At 40.2% G+C, this 20633-nt stretch overlaps 2 protein-coding genes across 2 annotated transcripts in view; one reads left to right on the forward strand and one right to left on the reverse strand.

Moving 5' to 3' along the window:
* Positions 1–2321: 2321 nt before the first annotated feature.
* On the reverse strand, positions 2322–19334 carry crata (carnitine O-acetyltransferase a). The gene is made up of 14 exons (XM_076757645.1): positions 19117–19334; positions 16297–16593; positions 16006–16124; positions 14736–14789; positions 13194–13359; positions 12382–12556; positions 11973–12151; positions 10781–10881; positions 9923–10042; positions 9665–9787; positions 7760–7895; positions 7578–7640; positions 4936–5073; positions 2322–3220 (listed from the first exon to the last, which is right to left on the reverse strand). Exons 1-14 carry the CDS (start codon positions 19141–19143, stop codon positions 3005–3007), a joined length of 1914 nt encoding a protein of 637 aa, XP_076613760.1. The 5' UTR covers positions 19144–19334; the 3' UTR covers positions 2322–3004.
* Positions 19335–19958: 624 nt separating this feature from the next.
* The window catches only part of ptpa (protein phosphatase 2 phosphatase activator), a 30843-nt gene continuing 30168 nt past the window's right edge, over positions 19959–20633 (forward strand). The window contains exon 1 of the mRNA XM_076757646.1: positions 19959–20001. Coding sequence (XP_076613761.1) covers positions 19977–20001 — 25 coding nt within the window. The 5' untranslated portion in view covers positions 19959–19976. The remainder of the gene's footprint in view (positions 20002–20633) is intronic.

A 20633-nucleotide genomic window follows, 5' to 3' on the forward strand; every position in this document is an offset into this window, starting at 1 on the left:
ACACACATTCATACGATGGCAAGGCCATCTCCTCATTACAAGCTTAACCATTCACACACAGTTAGTATCTTGCCCAGTACGGTACTTCGACACGTAAGACTGCCAAGGCCAGGTATCAAACCACTGACCTTCTGATAATAACGTATAATGATGACTGCTAAAACTCCTGAGCCACAGCCTACAGAAGCCCAGCAATTCCCCCATGAGGAGGCACTTAGCAGTGGTGAGGCAGAAACCTGAAGCACAACCAGGTTATGGATGGTAACATTCAGAGCATGATCTTTCTCATTGTACTGTCATCTTTTAGAAATTTCTTGTCAATGTAATCTTTGTTTTGTAAATGTGAAGTGAAAGTGAAAGTTGTCCTTAAGGTCCTGGTAGCTTAAAAGTGTACTGTACCTCTAGACTGTACAATACAGTGCAGCTTCTAAACCTTGTGTCATATTTTCTGGGTATGAAGTCTGGGTCTCAGCCAAATCATTCAAGGATTTCAATCGTACTCTTCGGTTGGCAACTATTATTTCATTCCTTTAGAGCAGTGTTTCCCAACCACTGTGCAGTGGCACATAAGTGTGCCGTGAGAAATCATCAGGTGTGCCGTGGAAGATTATCCAATTTCACCAGACTGGTGCTCTAAGGCTTAGAGCACCAATCAGGTGAAATCTTCCTGTGTGTCTTTCTTCAGTTCCTGCAAGAATATCAGCTTTGTGTTCAACTAAACAGGCCCAGGTTTCACACTTTCAGTGAGTAAATTGAGTAAAATGAGAATAGATTTTCATTAATTCAAAAAAATATACTTTTTGTGACATTTTTGTTTGGTGGTGTGCCTTGTGATTTTTTTGGTGTGTGCCTTGTGATTTTTTCAAATTCCACATATTAATATCTACTAGAATTACCCTTTTCAAAGGACCATAATTTACTTTTTCTAATGTGGATAAGTCTATAGACAGTAAAATAACCAGATATTTTTTAGATTTCCTATCCCAGACCATTTGATACTTATAGCACAAATACTGAGGGGGCTTATAATGGTTATTAAGGACCTGAGTTTTTTGATTTTATAGCTTGAGTATGACCTGTGGTGTAATGGTGCCTGAAGAAGTGGGTATGATCTTAATTCATACCCCATTTTTTGCCCAGTGACCTGTCCAGCAAAGGATAAACACCCTGTGTTTTTAACACTGACATGTAAAACTAGGGAGTGGGAACTGAGCTATTGTTAGCAGAGCTGCTGGCTAGTAGCACTGACGTAGCATCACAAGGTCGTTTTTTTCTGAAAGCAGATTGTTGTTTGAGTTGCTTCATATTTTCTTCATTCCTTCTTTCTGTCATTAATGTAATTATTGACTTTATTATCCAACAGGACAAGCAGGTAAACCACAAACCACATTCATTTTCCTAGGATGGCATTGGCAACATATAACCTGCCCTACTCTGCCTCTGATTGGTTTACCCTGTTATTCTTACCCAACCAACCAACAAAGGCAACAATGACTAGTAACCAATCAGAGGCAGAGTAAGGTGGGTCATGCTTTTGCCATTCTAGTGCGCATCAGAGGGGATTTTTAAGTGGGTATACACTGTATACCTGCGTATACCCTGCACTACACCACTGACATTAACACGTAGAAAGTGTGGGCTACACAAGAATAGAGTTAATATCGTGTGCAGATAAGGTCAGTTTTTGTTCCTGCTGCCATCTAATACCTTCGATCATATCATTCTGTCTAATCCATAGTACCGATGGTTCAAAAAAAAAAAAAACACAAATAAAAGTGGACTTAATGGGAAGCCCTGTCTTGTGGATCTCTCCAGCAGAAAAGAATCAGTGAATCAGTGATCGACTCATCATTGATTTTCAGTCTATCTGATGACCGGCCGGCTTCTATTGTCTTAATGATTACTTAATTAAACCCAAATTTCTTTAAAAGATTACATTGGAATTGCCATCTTACAGAATCAGAAGCATTGTCAGCGTGCCGTATTTTATTTTGATTTATACATCAACTTTTCTCTTACTCAGTATGAATCAGACTCCTTTATCCTCAATAGTGGATATATGTTCATTCATTACTCTTCCAGAAATCAGTTTAACTACCCTCTTCTATGTTTTCAATCCATCTGAAGAAAAAATACTGCATATTGAGACATCGGGACATTTTGCAGACTTGTTTCTGGTGAGTCCACTGGATATTTTTAACAAGACATCTGGATATTTTCCAGCCATGTTTGTTGTGATTCCATTGCTTATTTTTAAAGAGATGTCAGGATATTTTCCATGTGTGTTCCTACCAACTCCACAGGGTATTTTTTTTTTTTTTATCAGAAATCGGGATGTTTTCCAGCTGTACTTGTGGTGACCATGTAGCTCACCTGCCCTGCTGAGCTACATGAACCCTTTGAGGCATCTGATACAGGCCTGTTACTTACAACATTGCCTGTTCTAGTGTGTGTAAACAACAACGTGTCCTGCTGTAAAAAGCCCAATGTAAATAAAGATCAGTCATTTGTTCATTCATTAAAGTCCTTCAATGTCAGGAAATGTACACGCAAATATAATCAAAAGTATTTGGGTCTGGTCTCACAGGGTGGTTTGTTGATAACAACATGACAAAGTATCCATCCATGTCCATTCACAAGATAATTTATGCTGACATTTCAGTGCTGCACTTTGAACCAGAAATGTTTAATTAGAAAAAAAAACTGCATGATTATTAATTTAATGTGCATTGTACCACCAGAGGAACAGCACCACTCAATCATTACACAGCATCATTTTAAGTGCATGATGGTGATCAATAAGAGAAAAAAACAGAACACTGGTCCACACTACCAACTGGAGCTTGGTGGTCTTGCACCAGGTGTGGGGTCCAATCGTCCAAATATCACTCAATCACTCTAAGAGTGGTATTACTATAAAGTGGGACTGATTAGAGTCATCATTGACACTAGCCCTGCAGCATCCATTACATCTATGAAGAGGTGAGTAAAGTCTGGAGAAGCTTCACAGTTTGGCTATTGGGGTTTGTTCCAGCAGTGTCCTCATGTCCAACAGTGCATCCTCCATGACCTGAGCCAGATGTGCTGCATTAGTTTCTTCACAGGTGTTGAAAGACGACACTGCAAAATTGATGTGATCATCCATAGGATTGTAGCACACGCCGTATCCGTCAGTCACAACTGGGCCGAAACACATGACGCAGTCAGTCTTGGATGGTACCTTGTGAAGAAATGAGAATGTGGTGAAATTAAAATGTGGTTAGATGAAAGTTTTGGTTAGGAGGTCAAAAAACTTCAGGATCAGGTTACTTTATTTGTGCCCCTGCGTAGATTTGGTTTGCAGTAGACAAGAACAGGTAAAGACAGGGATATTGTGACACATTTTACAAAAAACACCACCAATAGACAACAAGTACTCAATGCTCCAATTCTTAAAAAAAAAGAGAAAAATAACAAATTAGAACTATAACAAACCAACTCGCCTTGCTGTTGTAAGCCTCTGCCAACCAGTCAAGTTGCAGTTTACATCTGTGCCTGTCCAAACTCATTTATGTAGTGAAGAATTTCTGTAAGGTGTCTTGATGATACCAGTGAATAGGCACCCAAGATCAATTCAGCATCCCACAACCTTCTGTTCCTGACTTTTGACTTTGAATAATGGCCAGATAAGTGTTCTTGCACAGTGTAGGTGACCTTTTGGATATAAAATGCTATCACTTCATTTTTTCAGATGAGGTATTTGAGTAAAATTTGTCATAATTAGCATCTGAATTTTTGAGTTATGGCGTGTGTGTGAATCTGGGTTGGATGTCCAACCAGAAAACATGTCTTCAGCCACAGATGTTGAGGGGCAGAGGCATACAAACCATTAAAATAGATAACCACTGGATAAATAAGTTAAAATGCAGGTAGAGAATGTTTGTCTCTTAAAATAGAAACATTGCTTCTGTAGCATCTGTGCAATGTTGTTTCGACTTGATCATCTGAGTGATGGCTGCTGGAACAAAGCTGTTTACATCTTGGGAGTATAAACCATATCTTACATCTAATATCACATTCTACTGCTTTAGACTACTGATGTGTATTTATATTAAAGATGCAATGTGAAAGAATTGGTTGCTCTAAACAATTAGGGAACAGCATATCACCAGAGTAACTGCTATCTGCTGCTCACTGTGGCTATGCCACTGTGGCTATTTTTGGCTGTAGCTACCAGCTGCCGTTAGCTAGTTAGCTCAGTTAACTGTGCAGCTAACGGCCCTAGGAGAGAAGCAAGAGGAAGGCTGGTCATCACCAGTGTGGAAAAGCAGCATCTAGAATATATTATAACATGTAGCTCTGAGAACCAAACTGGAGATGGCAATTGTTTAATCAGTGGAAAGACAACACAGTTTTTGTGAGTTTTATTTTTGTTTTTTTCTGTTGAGTTTAGTGTGTTTTACAATCAGTTAACTTGGCAATTAAGTTCATCTTAGCTCAATACAAGAGAGAAACTTGAATTCAGAAGGTTTCTTTGCATTTTTATGTTTAATAAGAAAATACCTGTATTTCCTTGCTTGACATGACATTTCGTAGCATGAGCTATACTATCAGACTATCACCTTTTGAGGTGCTAAGTGGTATTATGAGACAGGATGGGCTGAGGCTAGCTGGTTAGCATGCTAACTTCCGCAGATAGCTCTGCAGCACAAACATATAGATGCCTTTGACAGAACTTCAGAATTGTTAGTTTCTGATGATAGTGACAGCTTTTTTTGGGAATACTTTTAACTACAATCCAGGCCATATCTTGCAATGCACCTCTTATATTTGGCCATTAAGCAATAACTTTCCTTACTTTCCTTACTTACTTTTGTCATAGGAAGAAAATATCTTTGCCATTATGGAGTGGCATTCCTTGATTTTTTTTTTGTCAACTTCAACCTTTGCCCATACCTGACTTGTAGATAGCTGGTAGTGTAAGGCTTTGGCATAGGCAGGGTCTGTGAAGATATCAGGTATGGAGAGTTTCTCCTCAACAGCCACCATCTTAAGGCCCAGGAGGTGTCTGTCTATGGCCTGGCCACTGATTGCCTGTGGGGACAGAGAGAATTCATTTAAATATGACTTTAGTCAATGGTAGTCGCGTTTAGTCATGTTGACTACTTAAACATAAACAAACAACTACCAGTAAACACGAAGTATATCATTTCCTGAAACAGATGTTCACTGAAGTTTTTCATTCCAGTGAAATTAGCCTAGAGCACCTGTCCAAGGCATACCCAAAGTGACTGAAATCTGTTCTTGAACCATTAGGAGTACATGCATGATTTTTATTCTCTTATGAAAGGTAACGCTTGGGGGTTTAATAGCTGAAAAACACAATGGAAGCACAGCATGAGCCCTTGCCCTAGTCCAAAGTCAACAGAAATTGCTAACAATACCACAGAAAATGAAAATTTCACATATTCTCTAATGATATATCTAGGCTTTCTCCAAAAAAAGGCAATTTATTATATTTACCCAGATAAATATCTATATTTATATTCAAGCATTCTATATTTAGGTCATTTATATTCATATTTTGGGGATCTATACTAAAATTTTGACTACATATCTTTATATTGGGACCATTTACTATATTCATCATTTCAATACCATACTCGCATTGAATTCCTTGACTTGTAAATTACCCACTACTGCAGCATATCCTCATTTTTGGATTTTCAAAGGGCATCTATCTATTTGTTTAACTGGTCAGGAGGGCTGGCTCTGTCCTGGACTGTCCTCTGGACAACATTGAGGAGGTGGGTGAGAGGAGGATCATGGAGAACCCATCCCACCCCCTGCATGAGACAGTAGGGGGCTTAAGCAGCTCCTTCATTAACAGACTGCTTCATCCAGAGTGTAAGAAAGAACGCTATTGCAGGTCTTCCATCCCAACAGCTGTCAGACTGTTTAACTCCAGCATCATGTGATGTGGCACTGTGTTGATGCTGTTTACCAAATTCTACATCATAAACCCACTTTTGTTTTGCACTACTGTTATCTATGCTAATACATGCTCACATTATCCATTTCATCTGGTGCAATCTTTAATTTGTTGTATTTTTTTCAACCGTGCAAAAAAATACTGTTGCCAATATGGGTGATAAATACTGTATTTATCACCCATATTAGCAACAGTATTATTTTAGAAACTGTACATATTGTACATATACACACACTTGTGCAAGTCAATGTTCTCTTTATGCAACAGTATTTCTCAAGTGCAATACAACATATGACAGTGGTAGTTTTTCTCATAAGAATATTGGCAATAGCATTTTTATGGGCAGTAGTATTTTTACAGATATTAGTATTTTTATAATCTGTACATAATGTTCAGATACAGTCGATTTTTTTTCCCATGTGAAGAGCCAAGCCAACAATGAATGTATCCTAGTAACAAGTATTGTGCGTGTATATCTAACATGATATCTCTCATTTGTGTGTGCCATAGGGCTCGATTGTTGTTGCTACACTGTTGCACTGGGTGACATGTTCCATCATTACCATGAACACACACTGTGGTTTATTTTGATTCTGTATCCTTTATGAAATTTATCTTGATCCTTCTGTGCCACTGTTTTTACCTTTTTTAATACTTGCTGGCTCTAATGACTTAATTTCCCCAGTGGGGATCAATAAAGTGTTATCTTATCTATCTTTACACAAAAGAAGAGAACAAGGCAGATTCTTGTTGGCTCTTGTCAGCTCTACAGATGAAAAAAAAGATCCTAATTGGTCAAGTGAGGTGTCAATTGAAAGGTCAAAGTGCTGAGGCCATTTTGAAACCATGTCTTCTATCCATGCATGCTTACTGGATGTATAATGGAGAAAATGCAGAAGATTTGCAGGCTGCTGGCTAATCTGAAATGATAAAACAGTTTTCCGTGGATTATCATTGTGTTTTGGACTAAATATTTTACTAGATTGGATTATCTGAACCTCTGATAATGTTACCAAGAACATCTTTGTTGGAGTGTTACGATCTGTGGATTACCATGACACAGGTGAGTTACCTCAATTTTAGAATCAGTTATTTGTTTGTTGTTGCCGTTGTTTGCTGTTGTGATTGTTGTGATCATAAGAATCTTAGTTTTCTAATGATGTATGGCACAAGTATATGAATATCCAACCATAGCGTTTACGTCAAATGACGGGCACACAGTTGAACACTCTTTGGCCTGTGGACAGGCGTCACTCATAGAAGAGGAAATGGTGCATTTCTTGGGTACTAACTACAGCAGCAGATTAACATGGTTAATGTGAGTGTTTGGGGCAGCAGGATGGTGTATGTGGGGCTGAATCAAAATAAACCACAGTGTGTGTTCATGGTAATGATGGAACATGTCACCCAGTGCAACAGTGTAGCAACAACAATCGAGCCCTATGGCACACACAAATGAGAGATATCATGTTAGATATACACGCACAATACTTGTTACTAGGATACATTCATTGTTGGCTTGGCTCTTCACATGGGATTTGTTGACAATAAGAAAAATGCCACCAGACTTCTCCTTTACACCGATCCTGGTGTTGTGAATACCCACCATGTTAGTGTATGACCTGTGTGCTTTAATAGCTTTCACCAATAGAGCAACCTTCTCTGTGTTCTGTGAAAAACAGGAAGAAGACAGCAGTGTTAAGACATATAGTTTAACAGTGTTCAAATATATTGAATTATGAACTTGAAACTTGATAAGTAACACTGAAATTCCTCCCCATTAAAGACCTGTTTGCTGGGGTCGTCAAAGGCCTTGACAAAGGTAGCTGAGGCACTTGAGGCTGATCGAATTGTGTCTGTACGGCCCTTTCTGAACATACGCAGGGAGGCACTTTCATATGTGGCACAGCAGCGCTGGTACATCCTGCCAAGACAAGAGGAGAGATGGCATGAGAAAACTCTGCAACACACATGCAGTTGCTGAGCCATAATGGCCTTAATGTATAAAGCTGCTCTGTGAAAAATACTGTGCGTTAAAATTCTAACCAGTAAATTATAATTCTCTTATTCTTAGAAGGATGAATGTCATGCATAAACAACTTAAAGTGCTCAGACTTGACCTCAGTTCCCAAATGATTTAAGAGAGCTCCAGTAATCACTTCAATCAGTTTAGAGTGAAGAGCAGATGGGAGCATTAAAAACACAAAGACTCAGGACACGACTGGACAGGACTTTGAACAAAGAGACGATGTTTGGGAAATGCATGAAGATACAGTAAAACTGCCACAACACCAACAGAACATGATCCCACACATTTTTCTTCCTTGTCAAAACCTAGCACCACAAATGCAGCTCATCAAATACAGGTCAGAGATTTGCATGTGTTACCCAAGTAGTGGCTAATAGCTCACTTCTTTCTAACTCCACACGCCCAGATTCTTTTTATTTTCAAAATTTTAGTCATCACTCAAGTCTTAATGTTCAACTTAGACATAATGCCACTTGCTGCCATCACACAGAAGCATATTATGTGTTATCATTCATATGCTGATGATCCACCATTGCGTATTTTACTTTCACATGATAATCTCAGCCCTATGACTGACCTTGCCAAGTGTATCATTGACATTAGACATTTGATGACCCAAAACTTTCTGCAGTTAAACAAAGACAAGACTGAGATTCTTGTGGTAGGTACTGGAGGTCAGAGACAGGAGATCCACTCCAAACCCATCTTGCTGTCTCTGAAAACCATTGAGCAGGTGTGAAATCTAGGTGTTATCTTGGATTCCCAAGGCAACTTCACAAGCCACATTACACATTTAACTAAGACAACATTTTACCACTTAAAAACATTTCCGTAATGCACTTCTTGTGGGTCGTCTCAAAAAGACTAGGGGATGGCTCTACCTCTTTTTAAATGCTGAAGTCTGAGTGCTCACTGGTACAAGAAAAGACAAACATATTACTGGTATACTTAGATCACTTCACTGGCTTCTGATAATATACAGCATTGATTTCAAAATATCGCTTACTGCAAATCACTTAATGGTCTAGCTCCTGAATAGATCTGTGACCTCACAAACTTACACTGCTTACAAACCCTCCAAAAACCTCAGATCATCAGACACTAGTCTCTTAACTGCATCCATGATCAGAAGTGAATCTGGTGAGGGTGAATTCAGTTGCTATGGGTCTGCTCTTTGGAGCAAACTCTGATGATATAAGCTGTATCACAACTGTGCTGTCCTTTAAACATAAGCTTAAGACCAGCTCTTCTGTCTCTCCAACTCTCTGTCTCTTTCTCTTTGGGTACGTTGATGGGTGGGTGGGGGGATAAATACTTAAATACTTTTTATGAATTTCTTCCTTAAAATCATTTAAATATATATTCATATTTTGTTCATATTTGTGTGTGTGAATCAGATTGAACCTAAATGATAAGAAATGTGTTTTATATATATAAATTTGACACGACTTGACTGATTTGAGATATTTTTCAGACTTCACATAGCGCCCTCTGGAGTATCCAGTTAATGGATACAAAAAAATCTGTTGGAGCCAAACTGTGAAATGAAGGGTTTTTTTTATTTTCTAATTCATTTTTTTCATTTTGTAAACATGATGCTCTGTAGTTAGCCTTGGTTTAGAATGCAAGACACTCCATCTCCACACCACTTTTCAGCATCTCACCTGTAGTAAGCCAGTTGTAGAGCTATCTGTATGAACGCATCAGGGCTCATCTTGTGGGCCTTTGGGACATTTTTCCCAAAATGACCAAATACGATGACCCTCATATCCAGGTCTTGAGCCAGGCTGTGATGGGAGAAATGTTAGGACAGTGAGACCAGGTCTATCTGTATGAGTATAGTAGTAGTATATAAGTATAAATATGTATATACTTATATACTTTTAGTGGTCATTGAGTGACATTATAAAATCTGCCCGCACGTGTTCATGTTGGTCTTGGCTTCCTCAATGTCCTTCTTGACCTCAGGTGTGATGTTGAAGTGTAGTTGCCGGGGCATGGGCAAAGGCACCATAGGAGACCGAATCATCTCTGGCTTCCTCCTTTTCCATAAACAAGACAGAAAAGAAATGATTCCCGAGATGGAATATAAACAAACGCTGGGAAAAACCAAAGTCATGCAGAATAAAGCAATGGTTTTCTAATTCTGATTTTCAAGCAGACTGGGGTGATACTGCTATTCTCTACGCTGTTGCAGGCTGGGGCAGCAGGCTGAGGATGGCCGACGCCAACAGACTCAACAAACTGATCCACAAGGCCAGTGACGTTGTGGGTATGGAGTGTGACTCTGACGGTGGTGTCAGAGAGGAGGATGCTGACTAAGCTACGGACTATCTTGGACAACGTCTCACACCCACTTCCTGATGTGCTGGTCAGACACAAGAGTACTTTCAGTGAGAGACTCATCCCACCAAAATGCACGACTGAACGCCACAGGAAATCATTCCTGCCTGTGGCCATCAAACTGTACAACTCCTCCCTCTGAATGGCCCTTGACTCAGTACATATATTGTTTAGTTATCTGTATGTGTGTGTGTGTGTACACACACACAAGTCTATATATTTTGTTTTCTATATCTCTTCTATTTCTTCTATTCTTTTAAGGAGCACCTGAAACAAAAACAATTTCCCCAGGATCAATAAAGTATATCTAATTCTGATTCTGATTCTGATTTTGTGTTGAGTCTCTCTGTAGTGTCTTGTTGCTGACTTTTCAAAGATGTTGCAACAAGAAAAACCCCAAACACCTACAGAGCCAAAATAATCTTTGACCTACTTACGTGTATTCAACAACATGGTCGATCAAGGCAACTATGGGTGGGCCCTCAGCTGGGGCATGTTCATAGTTCGCACCACATGTCCCATCCTCTCCAATAATAAACTGAAAGAAAGGTCAGACTCATTTAGAAAGAAACAGAAAACAAGAAATTACAATACAGACAGAAGAATTTGTTTTAGGGTCAAATTATGACCTTATCAATTTTACAAATCTTTCATTTTTCTAAGCCTCAAGTCTGTTTAAGTCAACAAATGAATGTAATCATTTTATTGTGGAGAAGTTTCTATGTCTCTGTGACTCTGGGGGCTACAGCTCTTAGTGGGTCCCTTGAGGCAAAGTACTGTAGTTTCAGACATGGGGCCAAGGTAGGGGCCAGGGTGCAATAGAAAAGAACTCATTTGTATGATGTGTCAAAAATCTAAAGTATTTATAGTGGCTCTGAACCCTCCTAAGTGGAGTGTAGAGCTTCTTGTCATAGAGATACTGTTTAAAAAAAATAAAAATAAAAAAATAGAGTAAAATACTTGACAATACTTGACACATAGGCAAGAATCAGCCAAAAACTTAGCTTGAAACTTACATGGAGAGTTATTCAAACCTCCTCTACAAAATATGATTTTTTATTAAAATCAGCTCGAGTTTGAGAAATAAGCCCACATGGACTGCAGCATGGTGGCTCAGTGGTTAGCACTGCTGCTGCAAAGCAGGAAGGGTTAGGAATTCGATTCTCAGCATCAAAAACATGTTTATATGTGTATATTATGTTAATTCTCCGCTTCAAACAGGAGTTGCTGCCTACTGCTCCTACTACTATACTTAGGATGGGTTAAATACGGAGAATGAATTTCCCTACCAGGATCAAATAAAAGGAAAACTTCTCTTTAAATAACAACTCTAAAACCATAAATGTATCTGTGAACATAAAGCCTGTCTATTGGTCAAATACTTCTTTACAAGAAGATAAGAAAAAAGCTAAAACAGCACAGAAGTGTTTGGAAAATGAACAACGAGCTTTATGGCATCATAGGGACAAACGTCTGTGGGAAACATTAGTTGAACTATTACCAACAACTGTACTTTAACTAAGGAAAATGTGTGTGTGTGTGTGTGTGTGTGTGTGTGTGCGTGCGCGCATGTGTGTGTGTGCATGGCTGCATCCGTGGATGTGCATATAACAAGCCTTCATGGGTCACCTGCAGTGTCTTGTCAAACCAGCGGTTACCACTGTTCCACTGGCTGCCTCCTCCATGCAGCATCTGGATGGCAGCAGTGCTGCGGTACATCTCTTCAGACACTCGAGGCATTGCTCCATCCAAACACAGTGTGAAGATGCTCCTTTGGATAGCTGACACTGATTCTTTGTTGGTGTTATCTGGACACATCAAATACACGTACACATAGTAAACATGTCATTACGTAATCAGATTAAAACACTTAAACTACTCGAATCTAAAATTTGCATATTAGGGGTGCTAATAATTTTATACCTTTTAGAATAAGTCATTTTAATTTTGTTTAAAAATGATTCCATAATTTAGTCTGAATTCTACCAAAGCAGCTCCATGTGTCCATCAGCATAGTGTCAGTGGTCTTTGAGCTCACCCTTAATGAGGTTGACGTAGGCCTTGCCCCAGGAGTCGCGATGCTGGGTAGTGAGGATGCCGACAGGCTCCATGTCGGTCTGCAGCGAGGTGCTGCAAATCCTCTCCAGCTGAACGCAGAGCTGATCAGCTGTCAGTGGAGTTCCATCACTGTTGTACACGTCCAACACAAAGAACTGATTCAAGCAGAAGAAATACAGGAAAGGCTGAGTCAGGGTTCTCACTCTTAGTATACGGTTGTCGGTTAGTTTTCCACCTATATCTGGCTTTCTGGTATCACCAAACTGGCTCACTATTAACAAGGGCAGATCACTATGGTAAGCTATGCTGCACAGCGACCCTGTCCTAAACAGGTTGAGTTTAGAGGATGTGATCAAAACTTTGCCTCCTGACCTGACCTTCTACAGCTTCTAGGAGAGAAAAACAGACAAATGCTTTTAAAATCAAGCGTTAACAAAGAGAACATTTTTACAGATCAGTAGAATAACTTTGCTTTCTACGCATTCAAACATTTTTCACACACGTCCTTGAAGATTCTAACAAATAGAGATGATATACACCCAAAAGAATTGTGATTACAGCTTTAACCAGCAGCAATTGTTTTCCTTTCTGGCAGCAGAAACTTTACTTTTAACTGTGATTAATCACTTATTCTAATTGTTTGTTCTCAATCTAGATGAGTGAATGTGGTGAAAATGCCAGCCATACTCTAGAAACCCCAGAGTTCTTGTTTTTGTTCTTGTTTTGTGATACAGGCCCCTCATCCCAGACGAGCTCAGCCACAGATGTGGGACACTGACCAGCGTTCCTCACCTGATAGTTGTGTACAACAGTGATGTGTTTGGGAGGCCTGGAGCTCTTGGCATGGTTCACCACTGAGTCTCTCTTCAGACCAGGGATACGACAGGACGACAGAACTTCATAGTACTGATTCATACAGAGAGGCTTCCCTGCCAGATATTCAATGGGTAGTGTCTCACTGCAAAACAAAAAGCGCAAGCTCTGTCATTTAACACTAACTTAGCCACAATATCATTTACAATATGTTACAATTTACTCAATACCCTTGAAATTGCCACATTTCACTGGAAGTTGCAGGACTACTTTGATACAGTCTTGTCTTTAACCTAACACAGATTCAGCCTCACCCACATGATAAGAGAAATTATGAGGCCTTTGGATATAGTCAGCTCACAATTAGACAAGGCACATGATACAAAGTTCAGGGTTTGATACACACACAATTTTGATTGATTAACCATAGTTGGTCAACAAACCCAGTTCACAGCTCTTTGGAGAAACTGATTTTATGTTTTTGGTTGAAGGGAAAAATAAATCAGCATGATAACACTTTCAAGCATGTCATTTGAAGTAATGTAATTTTACTGCCTCTCTGGCATTTAATGTGTGGAAAAGATGCATAGCATTGTTATATTTCTTTTAATGACATTTTGACACAATGTGCTGCTTTACCTCTAGAAGACTGAAATGACGTGGTAGGATGGCAGCTGTGTAGCTCGCATGTGTCTGGTATTGACTTAATGTGTTTCAGCAACAAGAAAGTGCTCTGACTCAGGAAGTTAAAAGACAAAATAACAGACTGCATGGGAAATTGGGAAGTGTTGCATTGTGGCATGTTGGGTGTGATCACCTTGCACCTGCATTGTATTAAATATCTGAGCAGTTCTAATAATAAGACATAAAATGTGAATGACTGACAGAGGTCAAAGAAAATGTGAGACTTTCTACTCTAGCAGTCTGACAAACATCTATCATCATCATATTTACATAGTAGCACTAGTTAGATCAGTTCTCTGGGATCAGCTGATCATCTTACTGTTATAGTAGTTGTGGTGACTGCTCAGACCCAACAGAGAGTCACAGTAGAGACTCATCTAGTAGTTACACAATTACATAGAGTCCAGTTTTCTATAACATATATCACCATGTTTACCATGATAAATCAGGTTCCAGATCAACATCAAGTAGGCAAATAATGTCAATAACTTAATAACCTACACCACCAAGTTAGCATTACAGCTTTTCATCATAGAAACAGCTGCTGCAACACACAGTCAACTAGTTGAGCTCACTTAGATGCAAACTCTGTAGGTAAATTCAAAGCAAATATGGTCTTTTTAATCCTTAAATCTGGTATCTGTGGTAGTGTTATGGTCTTTTGACCAACTCACAAATGTGGACTCTATGAAGTGTGTAGTAGGCTGTCTGATCCGGTCAGGACCCCAAATGTTTACTTCTATTTCACTATAGCCAGAAATAGCAGCTGGAGGCTAAGACACAAAATAGGGAATCATAAATGGTCAATCAGAATAATATTTGAAGTTCAGTACTCACTTGTCAATCATTGTCTTAAAGTCCAACACACCTGCGATGAGTTTGGCAGCAAACCTAAAAAGAGACAACATTATTCATATTCATTTAAATGTTAACTTGTATGAACATTTACTAAAATCTTTAACTATGCGCTTTCTGAAAACACTTTAAAAAAAAAGAGAACAGATCACCGCACAGTGGAGCTACATGATATGGAAAAAATAGCGATGGTTGTAACCTGTAGAAAAAGTAATGAGACAAACAGTACTGTAATAAACTGGAGTTGTTATATATTTTGTTATATAAAACTCACAAGTGATTATCATTGGGCCGTTCAAATGGAAAATATCAGTATCTAATAACCACGCAAACCTTAATCTGATTGTTCCTCTAATACATATATTCTTTCTGCACGTTTGTTCCATGTGGGGCAAACACTGCAGACCTTTTACTAATCACAGAGAGTTAAGTTAAATCATCCTTTATAATTGGTCTGCCTGTTGTTGTCAGGACCACTACTTTTCACCATTAATTGCTACAGGGCTATAGCTCGAACAGCCCAAGTAAAAGTAGAAATTTAGTCTAAAAAAGGCATATGTTGAGCAAGTTGTCATGTTTTACAAACTGTTAGATTGTACCTTCACTACGCAAAGCAATCTAAAATTACAATAGCAACAAGGGCATTTGGAATAACGGCCCCAAAAATTATGTCCAATGTGTCAATATCGCTTAAGATCTTTTACGAATCACAGAGAGTTCCATTTCAGGTGGATGTATTTGCTTTGTCAATGGCTTAATGCACTTGTGTCATCTGTGTCATCTAAAGGAGACTTATCAAACTGTTTTAAATGGGGTGTATGGGTGGTACAAGGGCAATGACGTCCACTGTTACTCACAGCTGGAAACACTGAACGCATAAATAATACATGCAAATGTCTGAAGCAGACCAGATACATGTTAAAAAGGAGTGTTTGTGTGTTCGTTTGTTTGTGTGTGTGTGTGTGTGTGTGTGTGTGCGTGTGTGACCAGCTGTGGCTCAGTTGGTAGAGCGTTCACTAATCAGAAGGTCAGTGGCGGTCTTGATCCTCTGCTCCTCCAGTCTGCGTGTCAAAGTGTCCTTGGGCAAGAAACCACATATTGCTCCTGATATGTCTGCCATCGGTGTGTGTGTGAGTGTGAGTGTGTGTGAATGAGTGAATGTGGCATGTGTTGTAAAACATGTGTTCTAAAACACCTCACGTGGTCGCTAGACTACAAAAGCACACATAAATGCAGTCCATTGATCATTTACCTAATTTGCCCCTGCTTATCCCTGAAGTTCATGCGGGGTAAGACCAACCCAGGACTTGAATGAACCACCACAGGCATTCGGTACTCCAAATAAGCAACCTGCACCCACCACTCTGACAACTACACAGAGACACACGGTCAGTAACAGATCGACATAATGACAGAGTTCATCAAAACGAAATCAAACAGACTGTGTCAGGAAAGCACTGTATCTTAAGTCCTATATCCTCATCCTCACAATATGTTTTGGTGTCAAAGTGTCCACAGCTGTGGACCCAGGTGTTGAGCTCACCCAGTTCTCAGTGTTGCATGCTCTCTTTTCCAGACTTCTCTGCAGTCGCTCTCCCACTCCCCCTGCTTTCTGAAACTCATCCACCAGCTCTTTCGTGTGCTTCAACTCGTCCACCTCCATGATGGGCTCCAGGGCGGTGATGTAGCGCTCACAGGTCTGCTGCAGAGGGGGGACGGGCAAACTGGGCAGTCCCCTCTGATGGGTCAAGTATCTGCCTGTGACCCGAGTCGCCGATACAGGCTTCACCAAGTGACATGGTTTCATAAAGCCACAGGGTTTCGCCATCCCAACCTTTACCTGAGAGGCAAAAGAACATCCATTAAATACATGTTTGGAGTGGAATCTTGTTGAAAGAGCGTGATGACATTAAGTGGACTAACTGGAAGAGTCTGCTCTTTAATGGGATTATTTTTCAAAACCAGCAATTTTTTTTGCCAGAGACTGTGCCTTATTTCATAATATGTATCTAGAAGGACTCCTTCTGTTAGTTAGAAGTAAAGCCAGTAAAACTCTTTAGTAGTCTGATCAATAGATCTGGTTTCTTACTGGAGTTTTAAACATTTTGTTAAATAACACTGGTCAATGTTTTGCTTTTAGATACTCCATAACATTATGACCACCTGTCTAATATTGTGTTGGTCCCCGTTTTGCTGCCAAAACAGCCCTGACTAGTCAAGACATGGACTCCACTAGACCTCTGAAGGTGTGCAGTTGTATCTGGCACCACGATGTTAGCAGCAGATCCTTTAAATCCTGTAAGTTACAAGGTGGGGCCTCCATGGATCAGACTTATTTGTCCACCACATCCCACAGATGCCTGATTGGATTGAGATCTGGGGAATTTGGAGGCCAAGTCAACATCTCAGACTCGTTGTTGTGCTCCTCAAACCATTCCTGAACCATTTTTGCTTTGTGGCTCGGTGAATTATCCTGCTGAAAGAGTTCACAGTCATTAGGGAATACCGTTTCCATAAAAGGGTGTGCATGGTCTGCAACAATGCTTAGATAGGTCGTACGTGTCAAAGTAACATCCACATGGATGGCAGGACCCAAGGTTTCCCAGCAGAACATTGCCAAAAGCATCATACTGCCTCCGCCGGCTTGCCTTCTTCCCATAGTGCATCCTGGTGCCATGTATTCCCAAGGTAAATGCCACACACGCACCCAACCATCCACTTGATGTAAAAGAAAATGTGATTCATCAGACCAGGCCACCTTCTTTCATTGCTCCATGGTCCAGTTCTGATGCTCACGTGCCCATTGTTGGCGTTTTCGTTGGTGGACAGGGGTCAGCATGGGCACTCTGACTGGTCTGCAGCTATGCAGCCCCATATGCAACAAACGATGCGATGCACTGTGCAATCTGACACCTTTCTATCAGAACCAGCATTAACTTTTTTGGCAATCTGAGGAACAGTAGGTCATCTGTTGGATTGGACCACACGGGCCAGCCTTCACTCCCCACATCCATGAATGAGCCTTGGCCTTGGCCGCATGACCCTGTCACCGGTTCACCATGGTTACTTCCTAAGACCACTTTTGATCGATACTGACCACTGCAGACCGGGAGAACCCCACAAGAGCTGCAGTTTTGGAGATGCTCTGACCCAGTCGTCTAGCCATCACAATTTGGCCCTTCTCAAACTTGCTCAAATCCTTACACTTGCCCATTTTCCTACTTCTAACACATCAACTTTGTGGACAAAAGGTTCACTTGCTGCCTAAGATATCCCACCCACTAACAGGTGCCATGATGAAGAGTTAATCAGTGTTATTTGCTTCACCTATCAGTGGTCATAATGTTATGCTTGATCAGTGTACACCATACACCAAAATCAGTCGCCAGTGGTTTCTGCCATCACAGCCATTCTTGATTAACAGCTGTAACAAATCAGAATACAATCTAACACCAACTGAGGTGTAGTTTCCAGTAGCAGTTTGACCTCCTTAAAAGCGACACATCGCCAGCAGATGGCAGTCTGTACTTATTTTCAATCAGCCCACAGCATGTACAAATACATAAACAAAAGTGAAGAAGTCAATGGCAAAACATCAAAAATATTCAGAGATCAATTCTCAAAGGTTCACAATGCATGTGAGACTAACAGTAAACTACGATTACTGTTAGTCTCACCAAGTAACATTAAACTCAATCTCAACGATCAGGTGTCAAAAGCAAGGTGAATTTTGGAGCGAGTCCCCAATATCATACGTTACTATTCTCATATGAACTGGCGAGACAGACGAGTAAGTTTGAGAGATCCCAAAGGACATATTACTATATCTACAGTATTTGTAGATTACTGGACTGTCTTTAGATCAACTGATAACGCTATTTAGATGCCCTGCAGACAAGTAGACCAGCAGGTGCCTTAGTCGCACAATAATATTTGATGAGTTGGTTTAATTTTACGTTTTTATACTGTCTCCCAATCTATAGTAAAGATGACAGTAAACGTTCGCCCACTAATTAAAGCGGGATATGGCAGTATCGGCAAAGTATGTCCTTTAGTGCCTTGTAGCTATACTGAATCTTAGCTAACCACAAAATCACCTTTGACCCAGTAAGTTAACGAGCTAACTGCTAACTGCTAGGTGACTTCAGTTCATTGCGAGCCGTTCGCTAACGTTAACTTTGCTAACAGCTTCAAATACTTCACCATCGAGTCGGCTAACGTGAGCTAGTGTTACCTGATCAATCGCCATAATCATAGCAGTCTCTGTAGTGTCAAGGTGGTCGATTTCAGTATCTTATGCTAAATTTAGCTTTTGACAAGTCTAACGGTTTAACAAGCATAGTCAGCTAAATGTGTCACTTACCATAGTTCTACTGCAAATACCCCACATTCTGCACTCAAAGGAACGCCCACAGAGTCAGTGTTCAGGTCCACCGTCAGCGATGAGCTTTGGCTTAGGATCGTATCGGCGTTTTGTCAACACCGGTCCGCTGGAGACGAACTGGAAGCAGGTCAGCTGCTGAGCACAAAGGCTGGGCAAAGTTACTCAGCTGTCAGCGGTGGGATGTGCCGAGAAGTGATGGTCTGCCAAACACTGATCCTTCTATGCAGTTTATTCGTCTGCAGCCACTTTGACCTGGAACAAACAGTCATAATGTGCAACTACGTAACTTGTTCGTGATAATGTCAAAGGTCTTCAGCGTTTCCTGTAACCGGATAATCACAGTTGTGGCCAAAGAAGTGCTCGCGGTTTACGTCGTAATCAGGCACGACTTAATGTGATTATAGGCAATACTATACGTTTGTTTTCGGTGTTTATGTGTTTAATATGTCTAATGTCCTTGTTTTGGCCTATAATTGGAAACCACACTGTATTTCACATGCTATATGCGTGGGTTTATAAAATAAAATAAAAGCATTTAGCATAATGAGTACTTTTATATTTGATACTTCCTGTACATTTTTGCTGGTAATATTGAAGTGTTTAAGTGTGCTGAGTAAAATATCGAAGTCATGGCATGTATTTATTTGTTTGTTTATTGATTGATTGAGTGACGGGTTGATGCTAGAAAGTGAAAATGGGTTTATTTTTAGTCGCCTACAATTGCACTTAGAAAGACAAGAAAGGGAATATCATTTACTTTTCGGACAGCAGGGGGCAATAATGAGCTCTGACCATTTTAAATGTGCCTAAAACCCACGAAGAAGACTGTCACCCTCGCCATGGCGGATACAGAGCAGCAGTCAGGTAAAGCACTGCCGAAAGCTTCTTCGTTAGCAAGTTCTGTGTCGCATTTGCCGTCAGGCTTTAAGACTGGTTCTGGTGACGTTAGCAGGCACATCATACTGCCACATGGACATTTAACGAATGAACTTTAAGTGTTACAGAAGCTGTCACCGCTGTCCTCAGGCGAGGCTAACTTGCCCACAACTGTTACCCAAAACATACATTTCAATAACCTACTTGGCCGTTTGGGCTTCTTATAGACTTGAATACCAACTTGTAGTCGGATTTATTGTTTTGTAAGCAGTCGTTGTGAAACTCTTAAAAAGCCTCAGTTACAAGCTTTACTGTAAGCTAGCAAGTGCATTACAGTACATTTGGAGGAGAGAGAGTTTTCAGTGTTGCTCCAAAGCCTTTTAGTCGTTTATGACGGACATCAGCAAACACACTGTTATTTAAAAGTCGGAGGGATAAAATATTCCACGCTTACACCTTCCAAATGCAAACCAACCGTGCACGAAGACTGATGTGACCAGTGGTGGAATGCAACTAAGAACAATTACTCAAGTACTATACTCAAGTACAGTTATGAGGTACTTGTACTTTACTTGAGTATTTCTTTTTCATGCTGCTTTATACTTCTGCTTCACTGTTAT

Source organism: Chaetodon auriga, chromosome 19 (assembly GCF_051107435.1).
Source record: "Chaetodon auriga isolate fChaAug3 chromosome 19, fChaAug3.hap1, whole genome shotgun sequence".
NCBI lineage: Eukaryota > Metazoa > Chordata > Actinopteri > Chaetodontiformes > Chaetodontidae > Chaetodon > Chaetodon auriga.

What these genes read in the sequence shown, in the direction of transcription:
- crata (XM_076757645.1), bottom strand. Translation starts at nt 19,143, where the DNA reads ATGTGGGGTATTTGCAGTAGAACTATG. An exon ending in TTTAAGACAATGATTGACAA is followed by an intron (nt 13,360 to 14,735) that starts GTGAGTACTGAA and finishes TTTGTTTTGCAG; the next exon opens with TGAGACACTACCCATTGAAT. An exon ending in GGTTTGACAAGACACTGCAG is followed by an intron (nt 10,882 to 11,972) that starts GTGACCCATGAA and finishes CCTTTCTTTCAG; the next exon opens with TTTATTATTGGAGAGGATGG.